The 22,609-nt window shown below is 41.6% G+C and overlaps 1 protein-coding gene across 2 annotated transcripts in view; it reads left to right on the top strand.

Moving 5' to 3' along the window:
- Positions 1-22,609, top strand: part of LOC133480749 (collagen alpha-1(XXIV) chain-like) — a 147,856-nt gene that overhangs the window by 93,406 nt on the left and 31,841 nt on the right. For both annotated transcript variants that reach the window (XM_061779308.1, XM_061779309.1), the window contains exons 25-35: positions 193-246; positions 6,471-6,524; positions 7,843-7,896; positions 9,747-9,800; positions 14,882-14,935; positions 15,059-15,103; positions 19,469-19,513; positions 20,949-21,002; positions 21,578-21,631; positions 21,726-21,779; positions 22,541-22,594. In XM_061779308.1, coding sequence (XP_061635292.1) covers positions 193-246; positions 6,471-6,524; positions 7,843-7,896; positions 9,747-9,800; positions 14,882-14,935; positions 15,059-15,103; positions 19,469-19,513; positions 20,949-21,002; positions 21,578-21,631; positions 21,726-21,779; positions 22,541-22,594 — 576 coding nt within the window. The remainder of the gene's footprint in view (positions 1-192; positions 247-6,470; positions 6,525-7,842; positions 7,897-9,746; positions 9,801-14,881; positions 14,936-15,058; positions 15,104-19,468; positions 19,514-20,948; positions 21,003-21,577; positions 21,632-21,725; positions 21,780-22,540; positions 22,595-22,609) is intronic.

The following is a 22,609-nucleotide window of genomic DNA, read 5'->3' as shown; positions in this document are numbered from 1 at the left end:
GTCAACTCACAGCTTTATCCTTTAGCCAGCACCTTATTACTTACCAAAGCATAGCATTGCAATCTATGACCTCTTGCATTCCAAGTGTCATAACAGGTTGGGAAATTACCTGGAGAGGAGGGAAGATCAGACTTTCACATTGGCATAGCCTACTTTTTCTCAGCGCCTTTCAATTTTTTTCTCTCTTTCCAGGGTCTTGTAGGACTCATAGGGACAGCTGGCATGAGTGGAGGTCCCGGTGAAAAGGTAAGGAGTGTGTTTTCCGATCATTATGCTGTCAATCAGCATCAGTGGGTTGCTTGTCAGTGGCAGACCCCTGTATTTAGGGCTGTGCTAAGCCGCCATAAATTGAGGCCCTAGAGGCCCTTGAACACATGCCTTAGATAAACAGTCAACACTTTCACTTCCACATCAAAAACAATATTGTCCAATATTGTCCACACAGTCACTGCCCCCTCCCATTGGACTTGTTTTCAGGTGGTAGAGTTAATGTGACAGTTTGGATGGGCCAATTCAGAAGGCAAACCTAGAAAAAGTGTGTTATCTGCAAAATAGTTTCTCCCCAAAATTACCTTGCACCTTTAAAAAAAAAAAAAAAAAAAAGTTCAAGCATATTTTAGTCTTACAGATTAAATAAAAATCATGGCCAATAATTGACTTCTTTTTTCCACCCTCCATTGTAAAACTTCTCCTTTCTATTCAGAGGATCCCTGTGTGTCAGAACATGTTCTGAAGCTGCTCAGTTGTCAGTTGATTTCTCTTAAACTCTTAAACCTGTCCCTCAAACAGTCTGTCAGCACCAATCAAACCTTATCAACATGGAAATTCCTTTCACATTATGCCATATGCATACATTTACTTCAGTAACACCATCCTTCCATCCATCCATTTTCTGAGCCGCTTCTCCTCACTAGGGTCGCGGGCGTGCTGGAGCCTATCCCAGCTATCATCGGGCAGGAGGCGGGGTACACCCTGAACTGGTTGCCAGCCAATCGCAGGGCACATACAAACAAACAACCATCCGCACTCACATTCACACCTACGGGCAGTTTAGAGACTTCAATTAACCTACCATGCATGTTTTTGGGATGTGGGAGGAAACCGTAGTGCCCGGAGAAAACCCACGCAGGCACGGGGAGAACATGCAAACTCCACACAGGCGGGGCTGGGGATTGAACCCCGGTCGTCAGAACTGTGAGGCAGACGCTCTAACCAGTCGCCCCACCGTGCCGCCACTTCTGTAACACATCCTGGATATTTAAAAATATTTCAATCATTATTCCACTCGAAGCTGCTAAGTTGTTGGATTTTCTGAGTTCAAGGTATAGAGGGGTTTAAGAGGAGAACTCTTCACTTTGAGTTACAGTAGCCAGTGGCGGAGCTAGACTTTTATCCTTGGGGTGGCCAAGGCTATTTCAGGGGGTCCACAGACTATGATAATGAATTTGTTTCTCGACCAATGACTTGCAAGTCGAGTCTCTAAATGTTGCAATGCACATGCTAAGCACACAGAAGATGAGGTTTGTGCGTATAATTTAAAGTTTATTAACAATGTTTACAACACAATGCACAACTTCACCAACGCCAACATTTTTTCAATAATCACAGAGTAACCCACTCACACAGTTAGCCACTCACACACACACCCTCACAATTACCCACTCACAGTTACTAACACACACACAAGCTCTTCACTCACACTCTGTCAGTCCATCTTACCGTTGCCTGACTTGCTTCTCTTTAAAGTTATATATCTTGTCCCCCTGTCTTTTCATTTCTCAACGGACCCTATGAAAAAATTGGCCAGGTTTGTGACACTTAGCATCACTTACAATGGCACAGTGTTAGTAAATCCACACTTCAGGCCTAAGAACTGTGAGGGGAAATAGACCACTGTAGATGTAAGTTTAAAATTCAAACTTTCAGCTACTCAGTGGTTCCCAACTGGTTTTGCTTCAGGACCCAAAATTTCACTTAGTCATTAAGTTGCAACCCAAATATTTGACATGCTTTACCAATTTATTTCACACAAAAAAATAGCCCAGTAGTAGAAAAGCCTTTATGCACTGTTGAAAACATGAAAACAGATATATAAATATACAGTGGGTACGCAAGATTTTCAGACCCCCTTAAATCTTTCACTCTTTGTTATATTGCAGCCATTTGTTAAAATAATTCAAGCAAATTTTTTTGCACATTAATCTAAACACAGCACCCCATATTGACAGAAAAAATAAACGGAATTGTTGAAATTTTTGCTGATTTAGTAAAAAAGAAAAACTGAAATATCACACAGCCATAAGTATTCAGACCCTTTGCTGTGACACTCATATATTTAACTCTGGTGCTGTCCATTTTTTTTTATCATCCTTGAGATGGTTCTACACCTTCATTAGAGTCCAGCTGTATTTGATTATACTGATTGGACTTGATCAGAATCAGAATCAGAATCATCTTTATTTGCCAAGGATGTCCAAAACACACTAGGAATTTGTCTACAGTAGTTGGAGCCGCTCTAGTACAACAGACAGTCAATTTACAGAACACTTTGGAGACAGAGACATTGACAAAAAACAATTGTGCAAAAAGATGCAGAGTCCTCTAGCACTTAGAGCAGTTCGAATGACTAATATTGCAATAGACCGGTGCAATGACCATTGTGCAAGGGGCGCTGAGACTTCAAGGAGTGTATGCGGTTTAAAGTGACGAGTAGTGCGATAATCTGGGACAATGTTGGTTGAGCAAATGTTACAGATACTCTTCAATCAGTGTCCAAATTGGGCAGATGCTACTCTGGCATGAGTGGCCAGTATATGCAAATAGTGCAGCATGGCGAGACAACTACAGTGAGTGCACGAGTAATACATAATTGGCCCCACAGAAATGTGACAACGAACTCAAGTCAAAAAAATTGCCAGCTTGTTGTAATGGAATTATAGGTTAGGTGTTTAAGAAGTTGATCGCAAGAGGGAAGATGCTGTTGGAATGTCTACTAGTTCTAGTTTGCATTGATCGGTAGCGCCTACCTGAGGGAAGGAGCTGGAAGAGCTGGTGACCGGGTGCAGAGGGTCCGAGAGGATTTTGCACGCCCTTCTCTTAGTTCTGGCAGTGTGCAAGTCCTCAATGGTGGGTAGGGGGGTACCGACAATCCTTTCAGCAGTTTTGATTGTCCGTTGCAGTCGGAGTTTGTCCTTTTTTGTAGCAGCACCAAACCAGACTGTGATGGAAGAACACAGGACTGATTCGACTACCGCTGTGTAGAACTGTCTCAGCAGCTCCGGTGGCAGGCCGTGCTTTCTCAGAAGCCGCAGGAAGTACATCCTCTGCTGGGCCTTTTTGAGGACGGAGTTGATGTTAGTCGCCCACTTCAGGTCCTGAGAGATTGTAATTCCCAGGAACTTGAAGTCTCGACGGTTGACACAAGGCGGCTGGACAACGTGAGGGGCAGCTGTGGCGAAGGATGCCTCCTGAAGTCCACGATCATCTCTACAGTCTTGAGCGTGTTCAGCTCCAGGTTGTGTCGGCCGCACCACAGCTCCAGCCGCTCCACTTCCTGTCGATATGCAGACTCGTCACCGTCCTTGATGAGGCCGATGACAGTGGTGTCATCTGCAAACTTCAGGAGTTTGACAGTCAGGTTCACTGAGGTGCAGTCGTTCGTGTAGAGAGAGAAGAGCAGCGGAGAGAGGACACAACCTTGGGGCGCCCCAGTGCTGATGCTGCGTGTGGATGAGGTGGCCTCCCCCAGCCTGACCTGCTGTGTCCTGCCTGTCAGAAAGCTGTAAATCCACTGGCAGATGGCAGGTGAGACGCTGAGCTGGAGAAGCTTGGATGAAAGGAGTTCAGGGATGATGGTGTTGAACGCTGAGCTGAAGTCCACGAACAGGATCCTCGCGTAGGTCCCTGCACTGTCGAGGTGTTCTTGGATGAAGTGCAGTCCCATGTTGACTGCATCATCCGCAGACCTGTTTGCTTGGTAGGCAAACTGCAGGGGTCCAGCAGGGGACCTGTGACACTCTTGACGTGGTCCAGCACGAGACGTTCAAAGGACTTCATGACCACAGATGTCAAAGCGACAGGCCTGTAGTCATTCAGACCCGAGATTGGAGGTTTCTTGGGGACTGGAATGATGGTGGAGCGTTTGAAACAGGATGGAACTTCGCACAGTTCCAGAGATCTATTGAAGATCTGAGTGAAGATTGGAGCGAGCTGGTCCACGCAGAGTTTGAGGCAGGATGGGGACACATGCCGCTTTGTTAATCTTTTGTTGTTTGAAGATGCGTCTCACATCCTGTTCATGAATGATTAGGAAAGCCACACCCCTGTCTATATAAGACCTTACAGCTTACAGTGCATGTCAGAGCAAATTAGAATCATGAGGTCGAAGAAACTGCCTGAAGAGCTGAGAAACAGAATTGTGGCAAGGCACAGATCTGGCCAAGGTTTTAAAAAAAAATTATGCTTCCCTTTACGTTCCTAAGAGCACAGTGGCCTCCATAATCCTGAAATGGAAGACATTTGGGATGACCGGAACCCTTCCTGGAGCTGGCCGTCTGGCCAAACTGAGCAATTGGGGGAGAAGAGCCTTGGTGAGAGAGGTAAAGAAGAACCCAGCGAGGCTGTGGCTGAGCTGCAGAGATGCAGTCGGGAGATGGGCAAACGTTCTTGAAAGTCAACCATCACTGCAGTTGGGGCTTTATGGCAGAGTAGCTCGACGAAAGCCACTCCTCAGTGCAAGACACATGAAAGCCGCATGGAGTTTGCTAAAAAAAAACACCTGAAGGACTCCAAGATGCTGAGAAATAAGATTCTAAGATAAGATAGAAATTGTTGGCCTTAAGTCTAAGTGGCATGTGTGGAGAAAACCAGGCACTGCTCATCACCTGTCCAATACAGTCCCAACAGTGAAGCATGGTGGTGGCAGCATCTTCCTGTGGGGGTGTTTTTCAGCTGCAGGGACAGGACGACTTGTTGCAATCGAAGGAAAGATAAATGCGGCCAAGTACAGTGATATCCTGGACGAAAACTGTCTCCAGAGTTCTCAGGACCTCAGACTGGGGTTGGAGGTTAACCTTCACACAAGACAATGACCCGATGCACTAAAAGGAGTGACTTCAGAACAACTCTGTGACTGTTCTTGAATGGCCCAGCCACAGCCCTGTCTTAAACCCAATTGAGCATCTCTGGAAAGACCTGAAAATGGTTGCCCACCAATGTTCACCATTCAACCTGACAGAACTGGAGAGGATCTGAAAGGATGAATGGCAGGCGATCCCCAAATCCAGGTGTGAAAAACTCATTCCCAAAATGACTCATGGCTGTATAAGCTCACAAGGGTGCTTCTACTCAATACTGAGAAAAGAATCTGAATACTTATGGCTCTGTGATACTCCAGTTTTTCTTTCTTAAAAAAGAAAAACTGAAATATCACACAACCATAAGGGGGTCTGAATACTTTTCCGTACCCACTGTATGTAGTGGTGCACTCGCCTGACTTTGGTGCGGGCAGCGTGGGATCAGTTCCCACTCAGTGACGGTGTGAATGTGAGTGCGTATGGTTGTCCGTGTCTATATGTGCCCTGCGACTGACTGGCGACCAGTTCAGGGTGTAGTCCACCTTTCGCCCGAAGTATATGAAACATGAAATAAAAAGGCACACTTTTTTTGAAGTAAATAAAAAGGGAGACTTCTTTTTTTATAGTTGAAAAAGGCAGACTTCTTGAATCAAATAATAGACAAAATATTCACTTGAATTACAGGTAGGCTGTACCTATTTTAAACAAGCTACACTGGTGATACTGGTGAAATTTCAGAAATCAAACAATGAAATATAAAGGCAGAATTCACTTGAATTACAGTATTTATGCTTTTTAAACAAGTTACACTTGTGATAACTCTTTAACAGCACTTTTGTGATGCCCTCAATTCCTGAAGTTTTTTTTTTTAAGCACTCCACTACTTTGTCTTAATAGTGTTTTTAGCTATCTTTTTGCGCAGTACATTATGCATGAAATAAGATGCTTCATATAAGAGAAAAAAATGCAACAGCAACACCTTTGACACTGGAGCGATGTCAGTTTTAAAGCTTTTAAACTAACATATCAGTATACCAACAGTTTAGAGACATAACAAAGGGAAAAACGTGAAGGATAATCCCCCACCCTCCGTCACGTTATATTTCATTTAAGCCAACAGAGCATGAAACAGCTAGCTGGCCTATTGTCTGCTCGTTTCATTCCTATAAAATCACTGGAGAAACACGTAAATATAAGCAGCCCTTTTTGCAGGGTTTCATCCACTGTATCAAAGTATCTGCTTGCTCGAAACCAACAAGCTGTCTCTCTGAGCCTCTGAACTCCAGTTTCATAGCTCTTTGTTGGGAAAGGATGTGTTTCTTTAGTCCGCCAGGTCATAGTTTAATGATTCCCCGAGTTTTTTACCATTTTGTTTTTTACTGTTTCTTTGCCCAGGGTGACCGTGGACCGACAGGTTCAACAGGTCCAGCAGGAGAGAAAGGGCCACGAGTGAGTATGAATTTTGATTTATTGTTTTGTGTAATTTAATTCATGAAACTAATTGATTATAATATCAAGTAAAATTAGATCGAATGAATGAATCGAATCGAATGAATCGAATGTGCCAATATCATGTTATTTAATTTAAGTTTATATATTCACAAACATAACTTGGTCAAACACATTTCTCTCTATAACATCTAAATTTGGCCTATGAGTCCAGCCTAAAATCTCTTGCATAAGGTCAGTTAAACTGACAGCATCATCAAATAGTGAAGAGCCTTGTTTTACCTGCCATCAGTAGAATTTGTTTTCAATTTTAAGTACAATACTTTGTGATGAGTTTCACAATGTTCATTGGTGATTAGCTGCAGAGTAAATATCTAGCATCACAATATATTCACCTTGAAATATTTCTCCAGGTCTCAAAATAAAAACTATGTGAAGAAATCATTGACCAATCCTTCTGCTGTTGTCCTGTGCATTCCGTGCATAATTCTGTGGAGAGTAGCTTTCCTGCATTGCTCACGGTCCAGGACCCTTAAATTGGCACCAGTCCTGACCTTGTTGGATTGAAGGCTATCTGATCGCTGACTGCTAATTGGAATTACTCATGTGGTGGCTGAATAACAAGGAAGATTGAAAAATTACTTGTGATGTTTCACTCTGAGTGTGAGTCTATGTGTCTTACGTAAGAATAAGTTGTGACGTTTTTGTAAGATAAAACGTGGAGTGACAGGTCAATGGAAAACCTTTGAACTATGCCACCATCATCAGCACCCGATTCCAGTGGAGAGCTATTGCCTCAAGATATTATGTTTTCATTTTTTTTCATTTAATAACCATTTGCTTGACTTTATAGTCTTGATGCCCCTCATACATTTTTTGGACATTTCATAAGAATTGACGAACATGCAGTGGTAAGGACTTTGACCCGAACTACTTCAAGCTCCTTAGACATTATTAAAGATAGAAGGATTCTAAAGCTGAATGTCTAATATTTCCTTAAAATTAAATTTTCTTCCGGTGAGGAGGAGCGCTGTTCAGCCGCCCCTGAATTTTGACTTTAGTTCTTTAAACATACGTATTATGTTGTAATATTGATGGTAAGATATAGTCATACAACTCTCTGAACTGAAATGTTCCTGAAGGAACAAATAATATTTGTTGTTCTTTGACCTTTTACTTGAGTGTCTTTGCTTTGGCATTAAACAGCAATTTCTCTAGTGAAGTCAAGTATACAGTTGTGACTGGTCGGGCTCTAAAAAGAACTTACGACCTACAGTACCTTTCTATACTGTTTACTATTTGTGTTTCTTCTCTGAAGGGATATCCTGGGTTACCTGGGAATCCTGGGGACATCGGCATGCAAGGTACACCTGTAAGTGCCATATCCTTATTTCCACTATTTGATTCTTAGCATGCATACATACTGTATGTGTGTGAATCAATGCATTAATTCGCTTGCGTCATTATTTATTTCAACCATTTGGAGTCAATCTTACGAACCCTTTAACTCCATAGAGAACTTTATACTTCACAAAAACATTCACTTATAAAGGGTGATTTTATGTATCGGTTTTTCTGTATTCCCGTGCCTGCGTGGGTTTTCTCCGGGAACTCCGGTTTCCTCCCACATCCCAAAAAACATGCATGGTAGGTTGATTGAAAACTCTAAATTGCCTGTAGGTATGAATGTGAGTGCGAATGGTCGTTTGTTTATATGTGCCCTGCGATTGGCTGGCGACCAGTTCAGGGTGTACCCCGCCTCTCGCCCGAAGATAGCTGGGATAGGTTCCAGCATGCCTGCGACCCTGGTGAGGCGAAGCGGTACAGAAAATGGATGGATGGATGGATGTAGTTCCTGTAACCTGCACTTTAGTGAGGACTTTGATATTTATAAAGCCCCGCTAAAGCATTAATAGCAAAGCTTCAGATGGCCACCATTGGTGTTGGTTAAACACTTTGAATGCATGTTTTGTCCTTGAAAAAAATGATCAAATATGTAAATCTTCTAGTACTGCTCATTCCCCACAAACACAATACATAATTTACTATTTACAGTCAAAAAAGAGAAAGTGCACCTTTATGGTCCAAGAAATAATAATCATCATCATCATCATCATCTTTCCCAGGTCCTTCAATTAGCCTCTACAACACATGCTCTGCTGTCATTATTGAGACAAAAAGGCATAGCAGTATGCACAAAACCTTGTTCAAGGTGTGCCTTAACACAATGCCAAGGAGCCATTTGCGCTTAGAGAACCTATTGTTGCTTATTGCTTATTTTTGCCAAATTGCATCTTAACCAGCGTCACTGATGGTGCAGTGGTACACACTCGCCTTACTTTAGTGCTGGCAGCGTGGGTTCAATTCCCACTCAGTAACGGTGTGAATGGTTGTCTGTGCCTATATGTGGCCTGTGACTGACTGACGACCAGTTCAGGGTGTAGTCCGCTTTTTGCCTGAAGTCAGCTGGGATAGGCTCCAGCGCCCTGCGACCCTAACCAGGATAAGCAGTGTTGACAATGGATGGATGGATGCATCTTAACCAATCACAAAACTTCTGGAACAATGTCCTTTGCATAGCCGAAAGTGGTGATTGTCAAAAGCTGAACGGAATATTTCATTGAAACACACAATATCAAGTGAAAAGCTGTGCAGACAGGAGAAATGATTTGGGTTTATTTTGTCCTGGTGCATGTCATAGTAACATTTTCAATTTAACTTGCAACAGGGCATGCAAGTGTTCCAATGGCCGAGTCAAATCCCAGAACTAAACATATTGTAAGTGGAATTATGTGCAGAAACAAATTGTTGCAGATCTCAATGAACTGAAGCCATGTTGTTAAGAACTGTGAGCCTAAGTTCTTGTACAAAGTGGTGAGCAACTGCAGCTACATATTGGTATTGCTGTTAAAGGTGGTTCTACTGGCTATCATGAAGAATCATGTGGTGTATATACTCTTCTTAGTTTTTGACACTTCTTTTGCCTGTTGACTTAGCTGTTGGTAAATGCATTATTACATGGTGTTGTACAACTGACGTATTCAGCTAATTTTAACTCCTGGCAAGGGATATATTGCATTTACCATTAACTGATGTTGATATGTAAAACCTCTCGGGTTAAATATCATATATAGTACTGTACGTAGTACTGTACAGTACTGTACATTCTTGTATTGTTATTCTTTGCCATAATGTAATTTTGTAACTACTTTTTTCTCATAGGGACTACAGGGGAAGAGAGGGAGTCCCGGCAGTGCTGGTACAAAGGGCCGTAGGGTAAGAACTGAAGTTGTCTTTGGAATACAGCATATTTGTGATATGGCATCCGTGAATTTGCCAATTCACCAATTTTTGGGTGGTCAACCTATCCTCTGTTATTTGCTGAAAAATTCACCTATTTGCTGTTTTGTTTAACTCAGCCCAAAGCCATGTCTAAGATAAAAATATTGCTTTGGCTCCATTTTTGGGCCAATGAACAATGTTGAGATGTGGGGAAGAGCTTAATTTAGTCAGGCTTTTGCCTGATCTAACAGAAAATTATCTGTAGCATCTCTAGGCAATTACAAATTCAGATTTTTGCAGCGGGGCTCGGTACCTATTCCCTGAGAAAGAAGGGGGAAGACTATATGTATTGTATGTATGTATGTATGCTGTAAGCCAGCAGCACACCGAACGACACATCTGAACGAAACAGAACTGAACAATCGCGAACAAACTATAAATCAACTATTCCTATCTTTCTTCCGTCCAGTTTGCCATTTTTGTTGTGAAATATCTTGCGACATAACCTTGGATTTCCATTGGCTGTAAACATCAGTGCTGTTGCATCGTGTCATAGATCCCCGTACACTCTGTGACGCCAATCGATCACTGGTTTGGACGGGCGAAATTGCCGCCAAACTATTTGCAAATGGTCAGCGACTAATGAAAATTAGCTCTGCTGGAAAGGTTCAGTTGCATTTGGCCGCGTCGCTCGGTGTGCGGGTGACTTGAAAAAAAAAATATTCAAAGCTACCTGGCCCTGTGTAATAAAAAATACAACATAACAAGAACATAATCTGATGATACCCAAGACTTTTGGGGGAATATTCTATGGACTGATGAGACGAAAGTTTAACTTACACAGCAACACACACACAGCATTTCAGAAAAAGAACAGCATACCAGCAGTCAAACATGATGGTTTTAGTGTGATCGTCTGGGGCTGCTTTGCTCTTCAGGTCCAGGATGACTGGTGTGACTGATGGATTCTGCTCTTTACCAGAAAATCCTGAAGGAGCATGTTCGGCCATCAGTTTGTGACCTCAAGCTGAAGCCATTTGGGTTCTGCAGAAGGACAATGAGCCAAAACACACCAGCAAGGCAACTTCTGAATGGCTTAAAAAAACAAAATGAAGGTTTTGGCCTGGCCAAGTGAAAGTCCAGACTTGAATCCGATTGAAACGCTGTGGCATGACCTTAAAAATGCTGTTCATGCTCGAAAAGCCTCGTGTTGCTCAATTAAAACTATTCTCCAAGGAAGATTGGAGCAAAATGTCTCTACAGAGATGTGAAAGACTCATTGCCAGTTATAGAAAACACTTGATTTCAGTTGTTGCTGCTGAGGGTGCCCCAACCAGATCTTAGGTTTAGGGGGCCATTACTTCTTCACACAGGGCCAGGTAGCTTTGAATAGTTTTTTTCCCTTAATGAATAAAATCATAGCAGTGTGGAGTTGGTATGTTCTCCCCGTGCCTGCGTGGGTTTTCTCCAGGTACTCCGGTTTCCTCCCACATCACAAAAAACATGCGTGGTAGGTTGATTGACGACTCCAAATTTCCCGTAGGTGTGAATGTGAGTGCGACTGGTTGTTTGTTTATATGTGCCCTGCGATTGGTTGGCGACCAGTTCAGGGTGTACCCGCCTCTCACACAGAGTCGGCTGGGCAAGGCGCCAGCACGCCCGCGACCCTCGTGATGCTAAGCGGTACAGAAAATGGATGGATGGATGGATGGATGAATAAAACCATCATTTAAAAACAGGATTTTGTTGACTTGGGTTATCTTTGTCTGATATTTACCTTTGTTTGATGATCTTAAACATTAAGGTGAGGAAATTATGGAAAAAAAAAAAAAAGAGAAGGGGGCCAATATTTTTCAAATATTTTTCATGGCAGTCTAAACGGCTTGGCCGCAGCCAGCTGGATGTTGTTTAGTATCTGAAAAGTAAATTTTTGTTGTGCAAACTCGTGATATGACACATGACGACGTTCACATGGGCTTCAAATTTCAAATCACAGTAAAACTAGTGGCCGAAAGACAGCAATTCATGAGAACTAGTGGGAGAACGCTGCACAGTGTGTGACAGTTTAGTGGTGTTCGTCAGTGTGGCTCAGTGTGTGGCAGGCCTGAGTCCCGCTTGGCACTTGACTTGTTTTTTGCACCCAGTCATAATATGTCTTTTCGTATGATTGCTTTACATGTATGTGAACTTATCTCCCAAATTCCCTTGTGATTGGTTGGCGACAAGTCCAGTGTGTACCCTGCCTCTTGCCCAAAGTCAGCTGTGATAGGCTCCAGCTCACCTGCGCCCTAATGAGGTCAAGCGGTACAGACAAATGGATGGATACCTCATTCAGGACAAATCAAAGGCGAAACTATGCATTTCTGACGTGACTGTCTTACATGTTTATTATTCAAATTTACACATTTTGTTATGTTACAGCACTATTTGAAAATTGACTTTAAGGTCCCATATTTTGGCTATTTAGACCTCCATTGAGTGACTCTCTAACATTGACAGTGATCCAGACTTTGTGTCGGTCCGTTGTGGTGAAGAAGGAGTAGTAACCGCACTTTTTTACTACGAAGCCATGCTGTTGTAACACGTGCAGAATGTGGTATGGCATTGTCTTGCTGAAATAAGCAGGGGCGTCCATGAAAAAGACGTTGCTTGGATGGGAGCATGTTTCTCCAAAACCTGTATGTACATTTCAGCATTAATGGTGCCTTCTTAGATGTGTAAATTACCCATGCCATTGGCACTAACACAGCCCCATACCATCACAGATGCTGTCTTTTGAACTTTGCGTCCATAACAGTCCGGATGGTTCTTTTGTGGTTCTGTTAGCTTCATCAAGCTGTGATCTCCAACTCTTACTGGAGCGGTTTGCACCCGAGTATGAAGCGGCTGTGATGAGAATCAGCACCTCCAAATCTGAGACCATGGAAAAGGGTGGAGTGCCCTCTCCAGGTCAGGGATGAGATCCTGCCCCAAGTGGAGGAGTTAAAATATCTTGGGGTCTTGTTCACGAGTGAGGGAAGAATGGAACGAGAGATCGACAGGCGGATCGGTGCAGCGTCTGCAGTGATGCGGACTTTGTATCGGTCCGTTGTGGTGAAGAAGGAGCTAAGCCGGAAGGCAAAGCTCTCGATTTACCGGTCGATCTACGTTCCTAACCTCACCGAAGGAACAAGATCCTGGATACAAGCGGCTTCCGCATGGTATCCGGGCTCTCCCTTACAGATAGGGTGATAAACTCGGTCATCCGGGAAGGGCTCAGAATAGCGCCGCTGTTCCTCCGCATTGAGAGGAGCCAGATGAGGTGGCTTGGGCACCTGTTTAGGATTCCTGGTGAGGTGTTCCGGGCACGTCCCACCGGGATGAGACCCCGGGGATGACCCAGGACACGCTGGAGAGACTACGTCTCTTGGCTGGCCTGGTAACGCATCACAAGCCCCTCGGAAGAGCTGGAGGAAATGGCTGGGGAGAGGGAAGTCTGGGCTTCCCTATTGAGGCTGCTGCCCCCGCAGCGGAGGAAAATAAATGAATGAATAACATATGGCAGCACTTATCATGTTGGGGCTTTTGTTGTTTTCCTGCATTCTGTAATTGTGGTTACATTCCCTATATAGCTGAGACACCTCGGACTATCACCTGTTCTTATTTGCAGTACATTAATTTTAATCATGAATGCTATTCAATACATCAAGAATCAGTCAACACTGAGAGATAGTACATTTTGTAAATGAGTTAACCTCTGAATTATTAGCATCAATCTCATTTTAAATATCAGTCACATTAAACTTTACCTGTACTGTCCAAAAGCAAATATTTTGATTCATTTGTCATTCTTCAGTGATTTCCGCGGGTACTGCCATTTATTTTTTAATCTTGCCGTTTTATATTGTTTGTTCCATGCAATGCACCACATACCGAACCAGACCACACCTGTGCAAGCAATGAAGATCAGTCAGAGCTGAGTTTGTTGGTGTGGTGTTGTTATGTGGCCCATGCAGTTAAAATAAAATATATACACTGTATATGGAATGAAAATATACGATTTAATAATATATGAATTATTGTGACTGCGACAGTGAATTTCCTGTACATTAGACAATTATACAGGAGTCATTTTTGGGGGATTTTTTTTTATCATTGTTATTTGCGTTAACCTTATTATTTAAAGTATATTATTATGTTAGTGGCTGCACGGTGAGCAGCAAATCCCAGCCTCGCCTGTGTGGAGTTTGCATGTTCTCCCCGTGCCTGCGTGGGTTTTCTCCGGGCACTCCAGTTTCCTCCCACATCCCAAAAACATGCATGGACTCTAAATTGCCTGTAGGTGTGAATTTGCGTGTGAAGGGTTGTTGTTTATATGTGCCCTGCGATTGGCTGGCGAGCAGTTCAGGGTGTACACCGCCTCTCGCCCGAAGATAGCTGGGATAGGAGCCAGCACGCCCGCAATCCTAGTAAGGCTAAGCGGTACGGAAAATGAATGAGTGAATGATTTATGTTAGTAAAGTTAGTGAGGGATCATAAATAATGTCCTGAACAACTGAAAGATACACGATAGGATGCAAGTAAGTCATTTATCAAAAACTGATGACCTGAGGTATATTTTTTTTCATTTTTCTTTCCAATTACAAGAAAATTTTAAATAAATTAGTAGAATAATAATATTAATAGAAAAAAATCCCTGACTTGAGAAAATATGAGAGATGAGACAGGACAAAAGATAAAGATTGAACCATGTTTGTCTGAAGCTTGAAGACATTATAGTGACATCAGAGCAATCAAGGTCTTAAATACTAAATGAAAGCAGATCCTCTGAAGGAAGAAATCTAAAAGACAAGCAGACAAGATGAAAACATCTGATTTTAGGGGTTTCTGAACTTGACATCACAAGAAGATTTTTATCTTTTGCTTTACCTGTGTGGTGCGCAATCAATTCTAGCAATGCTTGCTGGGGTTTCCATGCAGTTGCATCATCATTAGGACTTTCAGTATTTTATTTTCGGAATTCACTCGTAGACGTGAATGTGACAGTTTGATGCACAATGTACATTCTTTGATTAGCGACATTTTGTCACCCTCAGGGGCCTCGAGGTCCTGATGGCCCGCTGGGAGAACCAGGCCTCCAGGGCGCCAAGGTAACCGTTGACTGCCCCTATACAAATGAGAAATGAAAAAATGTAATATGGAATATGATTTTTTTTCATTGTGTCTTTGATATTTTTTATTTATTATTATGTATTGATAATTTCTCCTTTCAGGGGGAAATTGGTGATATTGGGATAAATGGAGAACCAGGTTTCATAGTAAGTAAACTAGATTTTTCGTGACAATATATGTACTAATTGATAACGATATTGATGATCTTCACCATTCTTTAAAATTTGAGCGAGGCCACATTTAACAAGGAAAGAAAATGGCAAGTATGTGCTCACTGCTCTTATAGTGTGTTGTGTACTTGGGATCACCTACACAGAACACCACACATAAGACCACTGTTAGTCTCCTCCCCCCCAAAACCGAATGCCTGCCATTGTACCAAGAGTGACCTGTGAGAGGCAGCATGGTGCCACAGGGCATCCAGACTGCTGGAAAATACAAAAAAGTAATAGAAGTCACGTTATTTGTTGGGTTGAAAGAGTTGGGTTACACATTATACAATCAAAACAACGAGTTGCTTACATATTTGTGTCTGGCAACAGTGTGAGCTTCAGGTCGCCTCCAAATTGAGTATTGTTCCCTTTCAAAGCACAATCACAGAGCCAGTTGCTTAGCCCACGTCGGTGTTGTCCACACACGTAAGAATTTTGTTCAGAAATATTCAACAGGTTTAACATTTACAGTTGTTGGCTGCGACCATTTTCCGAGCAGGTCGGGAAGCAAAAATTACTCTTACCGCACTCCTAATTGTGGTGGGGACTAGGGATAATTTTAAGATTTTTTATGCTCATGTAGCGGCATGGTGGATAAACTGGTTAGAGTGTCTGCCTCACAGTTCTGAGGACCGGGGTTCAATCCCCGGCCACTGCCTGTGTGGAGTTTGCATGTTCTCCCTGTGGCTCCCACATCTCAAAAACATGCGTGGTAGGTTGATTGGTGACTCTAAATTGCCCTGAGGTGTGAATGTGAGTGCGTATGGTTGTTTGTTTATATGTGCCCTGCGATTGGCTGGCAACCAGTTCAGAGTGTACCCCGCCTCCTGCCCGAAGATAGCTGGGATAGGCTCCAGCACTCCCGCGACCCTTGTGAGGATAAGCGGCTCAGAAAATGGATGGATGGATATGCTCATGTAGAAAATTCCTAGGTTTTCTTAACTTGATTTAATTTTAAAGTCCAATACTATATTTTTCAATTCCAAAATTTTGTGTCTTAAAATACAATCACTGTGATCAGTTATTATCCACACATGTAGATGACAAACTGAAGCAAATATTTTTAAAGAAATCTGAATTTGTTTTGTAGAATGATTTAAATAATAATGATAATAATAATTAAATATAAAGATTTTCCAATGTACTTATTTTGTTTAGGGAAAAGGGAAAACATATTGTTATTTATTATTATAGTAAGTATGGTATGATTTTAGTAGTCCGGCCCGTTTGACATCAAAGTGGGCTGTATGTGGACCTTGAACTACAATGAGACACCCCTGACTAAAGCAGGGACATAGAACTAGTTTTCGTTGCAGGCCACATCATAGTTCTTGTTGCTCTTAGGGGATCTGTTAAAAAGTTGAAACCACATAAAAGTATGCCAAAAATCACACAGTTCATTAGGTACCTTTGTTTTAAGGTTATGGCTCAGTTCATATTTTGTACAACCCCAATTCCAATGAAGTTGGGACGTTGTGTTAAACAGAATAAAATGATTTGCAAATCATGTTCAACCTATATTTAACTGAATACACTACAAAGACAAGATATTTAATGTTCAAACTGATCAACTTTATTGTTTTTAGCCAATAATCATTAACTTAGAATGTTATGGCTGTAACACATCCAAAAAAGCTGGGACAGGTGGCAAAAAAGACTGAGAAAGTTGAGGAATGCTCATCAAACACCTGTTTGGAATATCCCACAGGTGAGCAGGCTAATTGGGAACAGGTGGGTGCCATGATTGGGTATAAAAGGAGCTTCCCTGAATTGCCCACTCATTCACAAGCAAAGATGGGGTGAGGTTCATAGTGCGTGAGAAAATAGTCGAACAGTTTAAGGACAATGTTCCTCAACGTACAATTGCAAGGAATTTAGGGATTTCATCATCTACGGTCCATAATATCATCAAAAGGAGAATCTGGAGAAATCACTGCATGTAAGCGGCAAGGCCGAAAACCAACATTGAATGCCTGTGACCTTCGATCCCTCAGGTGGCACTGCATCAAAAACCGACATCAATGTGTAAGGGATATTACCACGCAGGCTTAGGAACACTTCAGGAAACCAATGTCAGTAAATACAGTTCGGCGGTACATCCGTAAGTGCAACTTGAAACTCTACTATGCAAAGCAAAAGCCATTTATCAACAACACCCAGAAACGCCGCCGGCTTCGCTGGGCCCGAGCTCATCTAAGATGGACTGATGCCAAGTGGAAAAGTGTTCTGTGGTCCGATGAGTCCACATTTCAAATTGCTTTTGGAAATTGTGGATGTCGTGTCCTCCGGGCCAGAGGAAAAGAACCATCCGGACTGTTATGGACTCAAACTTCAAAAGCCAGCATCTGTGAGGGTATGGGGCTGTGTTAATGCCAATGGCATGGGTAACTTACACATCTGTGAAGGCACCATTAATGCTGAAAGGTACATACAGGTTTTGGAGAAACATATGCTGCCATCCAAGCAACATCTTTTTCATGCACGCCCCTGCTTATTTCAGCAAGATAATGCCAAACCACATTCTGCATGTGTTACAACAGCATGGCTTCGTAGTAAAAGAGTGTGGGTACTAGTCTGGCCTGCCTGCAGTCCAGACCTCTCTCCCATTGAAAATGTGTGGCGCATTTGCACAATGGTCATTGCACCGGACTATTGCAATATTAGTCATTCGAACTGCTTTAAGTGCTAGAGGACTCTGCAGCTTTTGCACAATTGTCCAAAAAAAAAAAAAAAATGTACCGGCATTACCAGATAACTATTAACCCTTTATTGCTCAGTGACTGTTTTTTGTCAATGTCTTTATGTCTCAAAAGTGTTCTCTGTCAATTGACTGTCTGTTGTCGTACTAGAGCGGCTCCAACTACCGGAGACAAATTCCTTGTGTGTTTTTTGGACGTACTTGGCAAATAGTGATGATTCTGATTCTGATTATGAAGCGGAAAATACAACAACGGAGACCCCCGGACTGTTGAACAGCTGAAGCTGTACATCAAGCAAGAATGGGAAAGAATTCCACCTACAAAGCTTCAACAATTAGTGTCCTCAGTCCCCAAACATTTATTCAATGTTGTTAAAAGAAAAGGTGATGTAACACAGTGGTAAACATGACCCTATGCCAGCTTTTTTTGAATGTGTTGCAGCCATAAAATTCTAAGTTAATGATTATTTGCTAAAAACAATAAAGTTTATCACTTTGAACATTAAATATCTTCTCTTTGTAGTGTATTCAATTAAATATAGGTTGAACATGATTTGCAAATCATTGTATTCTGTTTTTATTTTTGTTTAACACAACGTCCCAACTTCATTGGAATTGGGGTTGTACAATAAGGAAACAAAATACAAAACAGGGACAGATACAGAAATAGGGACAGAGTTTATCTTTTTGGAAATTTGAAATAAAACGTCAGCAGCTTAAATGTTTTCATTTTCGGAAAGTGTGACATCAATAGTTTGTCTTCTTAAAGAAGTTTTAAATGCTGTTGGAAGTTGTGTTTTCCTCACACTACAGTATATATTTATTTCCAACTAGCCATGATGTCTGTTAGTCAGAAGCTCGCTAGAGCACGAGGCAGTTAAACATTTTGTCCCTTACGTAACCTGTAATATGATTCCCACTGCTTTGAATGGAAGTCCCCCCAAAAATTGTGAAAAGCTTTTGCGGGCCACAGAAAGTGATTTGGAGGGCTGCATCTGTCCCACAAGACCTTAGTTTGACACTAGTGATCTAAAGCCAAGAATAATGATTTTCATGAAAACAGCATCACCTTGCGGCATCATGATTAACGAGCATGTGTCCTTTGAAGATACATATTAACATCCTGGAAATGGTATTACCCATTGTTCCAAACATTTGCCCAGCTCAGTTTTACTTGCCTCTGTAAAAACCAAGTGAGACTTCAATCATTTGTGTTTCCTCCCCTGTTATCGTTACTCTGTCACCCACCACTACAGATTGTTTTATACCCAAATGCAACTAAGTACTATAGCTACTAATAGCAGCCAGTAGTCACCCGAAGAGTGTTTAGTATAATCAATGTAGTGCCTTTAAGCCACTATGGTCAGCTAAAAAAAATAAAATAAAAACATCCCAAAATAGATGTTCTGATATGTACACACAATGATTACTCACTCATAAATAATTTATTCTTTGGAAGGCTTTCAGACAAATGGCAGATTTATATTTTTAGTCAAGGATCGTGATGTATAGTCAGTTGTGTGTATAAGTGCAACTTGCAGGTAGATTTTCAGCATCAATTACAATGTATCAAATTCAAATACTTGTTTCTCTCTTTGTAGGGCAAAGTTGGCATTCCAGGAGAGAGAGGCCTCCCTGGGAAGCCTGTGAGAAAAGTTTACTTTTTTCAGTATTTGCTGAGCTGTCCTAAAATGTGTGCATGTGTTAGTGTGTTTCTGTTTTTTGAGTGAGTATTAAAGATAACAAATGGCCATTGACTTATGACCTACATCGTCAGAGTGGCAGTCTAATTGGAATGCAGTGATTATTATTATTATTTTTTTAATGCATTTTGTTTCAGACAATCAGAGAACTGCTTGGTTAAGCTATTCACGGCCCACTGTTTTCGTAATTGGGTGAATGCAGGATATATTATCTCCCCATAAACTTAATTATGCGCACCTAATCTGGAATTGTATATAAATCTACCTTTAAACCATAGTAATCATCATTAAACTGAAATTTACTGTACTGAAAATTATGTAGCTGTGCTTTGCAGGGCTGTACAATTGCTTCATTGAAGTGTTTAAAAAATTGTTTATCATTGATGAAGGACAAAAACGCCTGCAACCAGTTCCATTACAAACTACAATAAACTGTTAAATTAACTCTGAGATTATCTTTCATTCAAAAGTAAGTATCATTATCTTTGTGAATGCAAAAATTTTATAATTTTTACTTGTGTTCTATCGCTTCTGATTGTTCAGATTTACCTTATGTAACCGATGACCATGTGTGCAGCATATAAAAACTGATGTTTTTGTTTTTATTTTGAACATTTAAAAGGAGAAAGAAGTAAAATAGTAGCAATTGTATATACTTTTTTTTATGAAAACAAAGTGTTCAAACGTCGTAACTATCAATATGAAAATGGAAAACACATTTTATGCTGTAAATAGAGTACAATATTGTGACTGGCCCAACAGTTCCATTGTCTCTGGTCAAATATCGCCATCTACTGTTTAAAAAAACATTCCGTCTTCTGGATCCCTGACAGGTTTCCCTATTCTCTTTATTTTTGCATTCATATCATTTTCAAATGCTGCACTCTTGGTTGAATCTGATTTTACATTGACATTATGATGACGTTTGTGGTTTGCTACCTCAGTTTTTCCTTCCATTATCACCATTTACCCAAGCCAGTTAACCACAGTGTATTGATCCTCTCACTCAACTCAGTTAACAACAGTAAATGGAAACTACTGTACATGTTTTTCAATTGTTATTGCTATGATTAATGCATTGAGTTTATGAGTCTACTCATCACTGTCAATACTGGACTGACTATTGTTTCAATTTAGTGCCCAGTCTCAGCTTGGCAACACAATGTCTAGACGTCAATAAAGAGCCTCTTACATTGCGATAAAGCCCATGTGGCGTTGCTGTCACGTGTGTGAGCATCAGGAAGCTCTCAAAAATCAGACACACTCAACGTGTTTGTGGTTTTCTCCCTAATGATGTTGGCCGTGCGGAGAAAAAGAGGAGGTTGCTTTATTTTGTGTGATTTCACAAATTAATGATTGGCGCTGTGCATGTCTCCAGGGTAAACCAGGTATTCCAGGCAATACAGGGGATAGGGGACCCCACGGTGATGCTGTAAGTAGCTTTATTTCCCATTACCACTAATTGTCAAACCCATCTGGAAACTAGAGTAATGATTTGTGTTAATGTGCACCAAATAGCCATTGTTTGCGCATGCTGTTTTATGTGGCTTATTACCAGCATTGGAACTGCTTGAGTGGAAAACAAAAGGCATTGTTTTAGATTTTCTTTGTTTTCTACTCTGCATTTCTTACACATCAAAACCTTATTATACCTTAGACCTCCCCTCTTGGAGCTGTGTTCAAGTTTTCTTTTTTTTTTTTTAATATTCCTGGAAGTCAGCCGAGCCCTCGGGGAAATCAAGAATGTCAAACAATCAAATATTTGTTATGGCGTGAGGTTTCCATAGCGCAAGAGGAGGTATTAGTAATGGGTCTCATCTTGCTTCTGTCAATGTTTCAGGTTCCTCTATTGCACAGATGAAATCCTGACTGTTTGTATTTGTTTGGACGTTGCGTGTCAGACCTGTGTGTTATGTCTGTTCTGCTGATACATCCCAGATTTACATAGGAAGTCAAGCAACGATGCTACTCAATTTAAGGTATTTAAAAATGTTTATTCTCTTGTAGGGACCCAGAGGACCTCCTGGAGAGGCAGGACCTGATGGAGAGCAAGGACCTGATGTAGTTTTCTCAGAATATTCTTCAACTGATTTATTGTTGACATTCTTTTTTTTTTTTTTTTTTTTTTAATGCTTATGCTTCTTGGTTCCCTCAGGGTGGCCCTGGTGTTGAGGGGGAACCAGGTGCAGTTGGAGAGCCAGGGTTAAAGGTGCCATATTTTACCAAACCAACTTTTTTCTAGTATTTGGGATGTAATATTGGCTCTTTGATGCCTCAGTAAACATGTGAAACACTCCACGCATTCCTGAGTACCAGATGTTTTTCTGCCAAGAGGCCTGGAATCAGGTCATTCCAATTTCTTGAGATTATCTACGTCACTAGCGAAGATCTCCGCCTAGCTCTCAGCTACTGAGCCAGCGCTGTGAACATAACAAACTCTGCATAAAATAACATAACAAACTCAAACTCTTGTGTGCTCTCACAAGTAGTGAGGGTTGGGTCTTCTACACAGTGGCTACCAATCCGAGGAAAGGAGGCAGTCTTAGCCAAATATGAACAAAGCGGATACAAACCCGGATCAAACAGAAGTAGCTGTCAGGGGGGCCTTTTCTGGACACTTGCATGACAAAACCAAGGTGTTTTGTGAATTGAAATTGAGACTTTTATATTAAGGCCATGTTAGAGAGTCACTCTATGGAGGTCTAAATTGTCAAAAATGGGACCTTTAAAGGTCTGTATAACCCCACAAGGTTATTGCAGGCACCTCTAAACTATAAAACATATTTGGATATTCGTTCTGTAGCGCCCTCCACCAATGTGCAAAATCCTTGAACCTTTTCTTGCAATGTGTACCTAATTGTAGGCTTTATTGAGTCTACCACACTGTACAATGCAGGTAGGACGACATGCATACACTGAAGTTTGTTTTAACCCTCAGACGGCCTTGTGTTGCCTGTTGTGCATCCGTAGGGTGATGTTGGACCTCCAGGAGCAGAAGGAGAGCAGGGACAAGAGGGAATTAGAGTGAGTAACTTCAAA

This window comes from Phyllopteryx taeniolatus, chromosome 7, assembly GCF_024500385.1.
Source record: "Phyllopteryx taeniolatus isolate TA_2022b chromosome 7, UOR_Ptae_1.2, whole genome shotgun sequence".
NCBI classification, from domain to species: Eukaryota; Metazoa; Chordata; class Actinopteri; order Syngnathiformes; family Syngnathidae; genus Phyllopteryx; species Phyllopteryx taeniolatus.
Note: the sequence above shows the minus strand (reverse complement) of the source record. Positions and strands in the feature narration are given on the sequence as shown.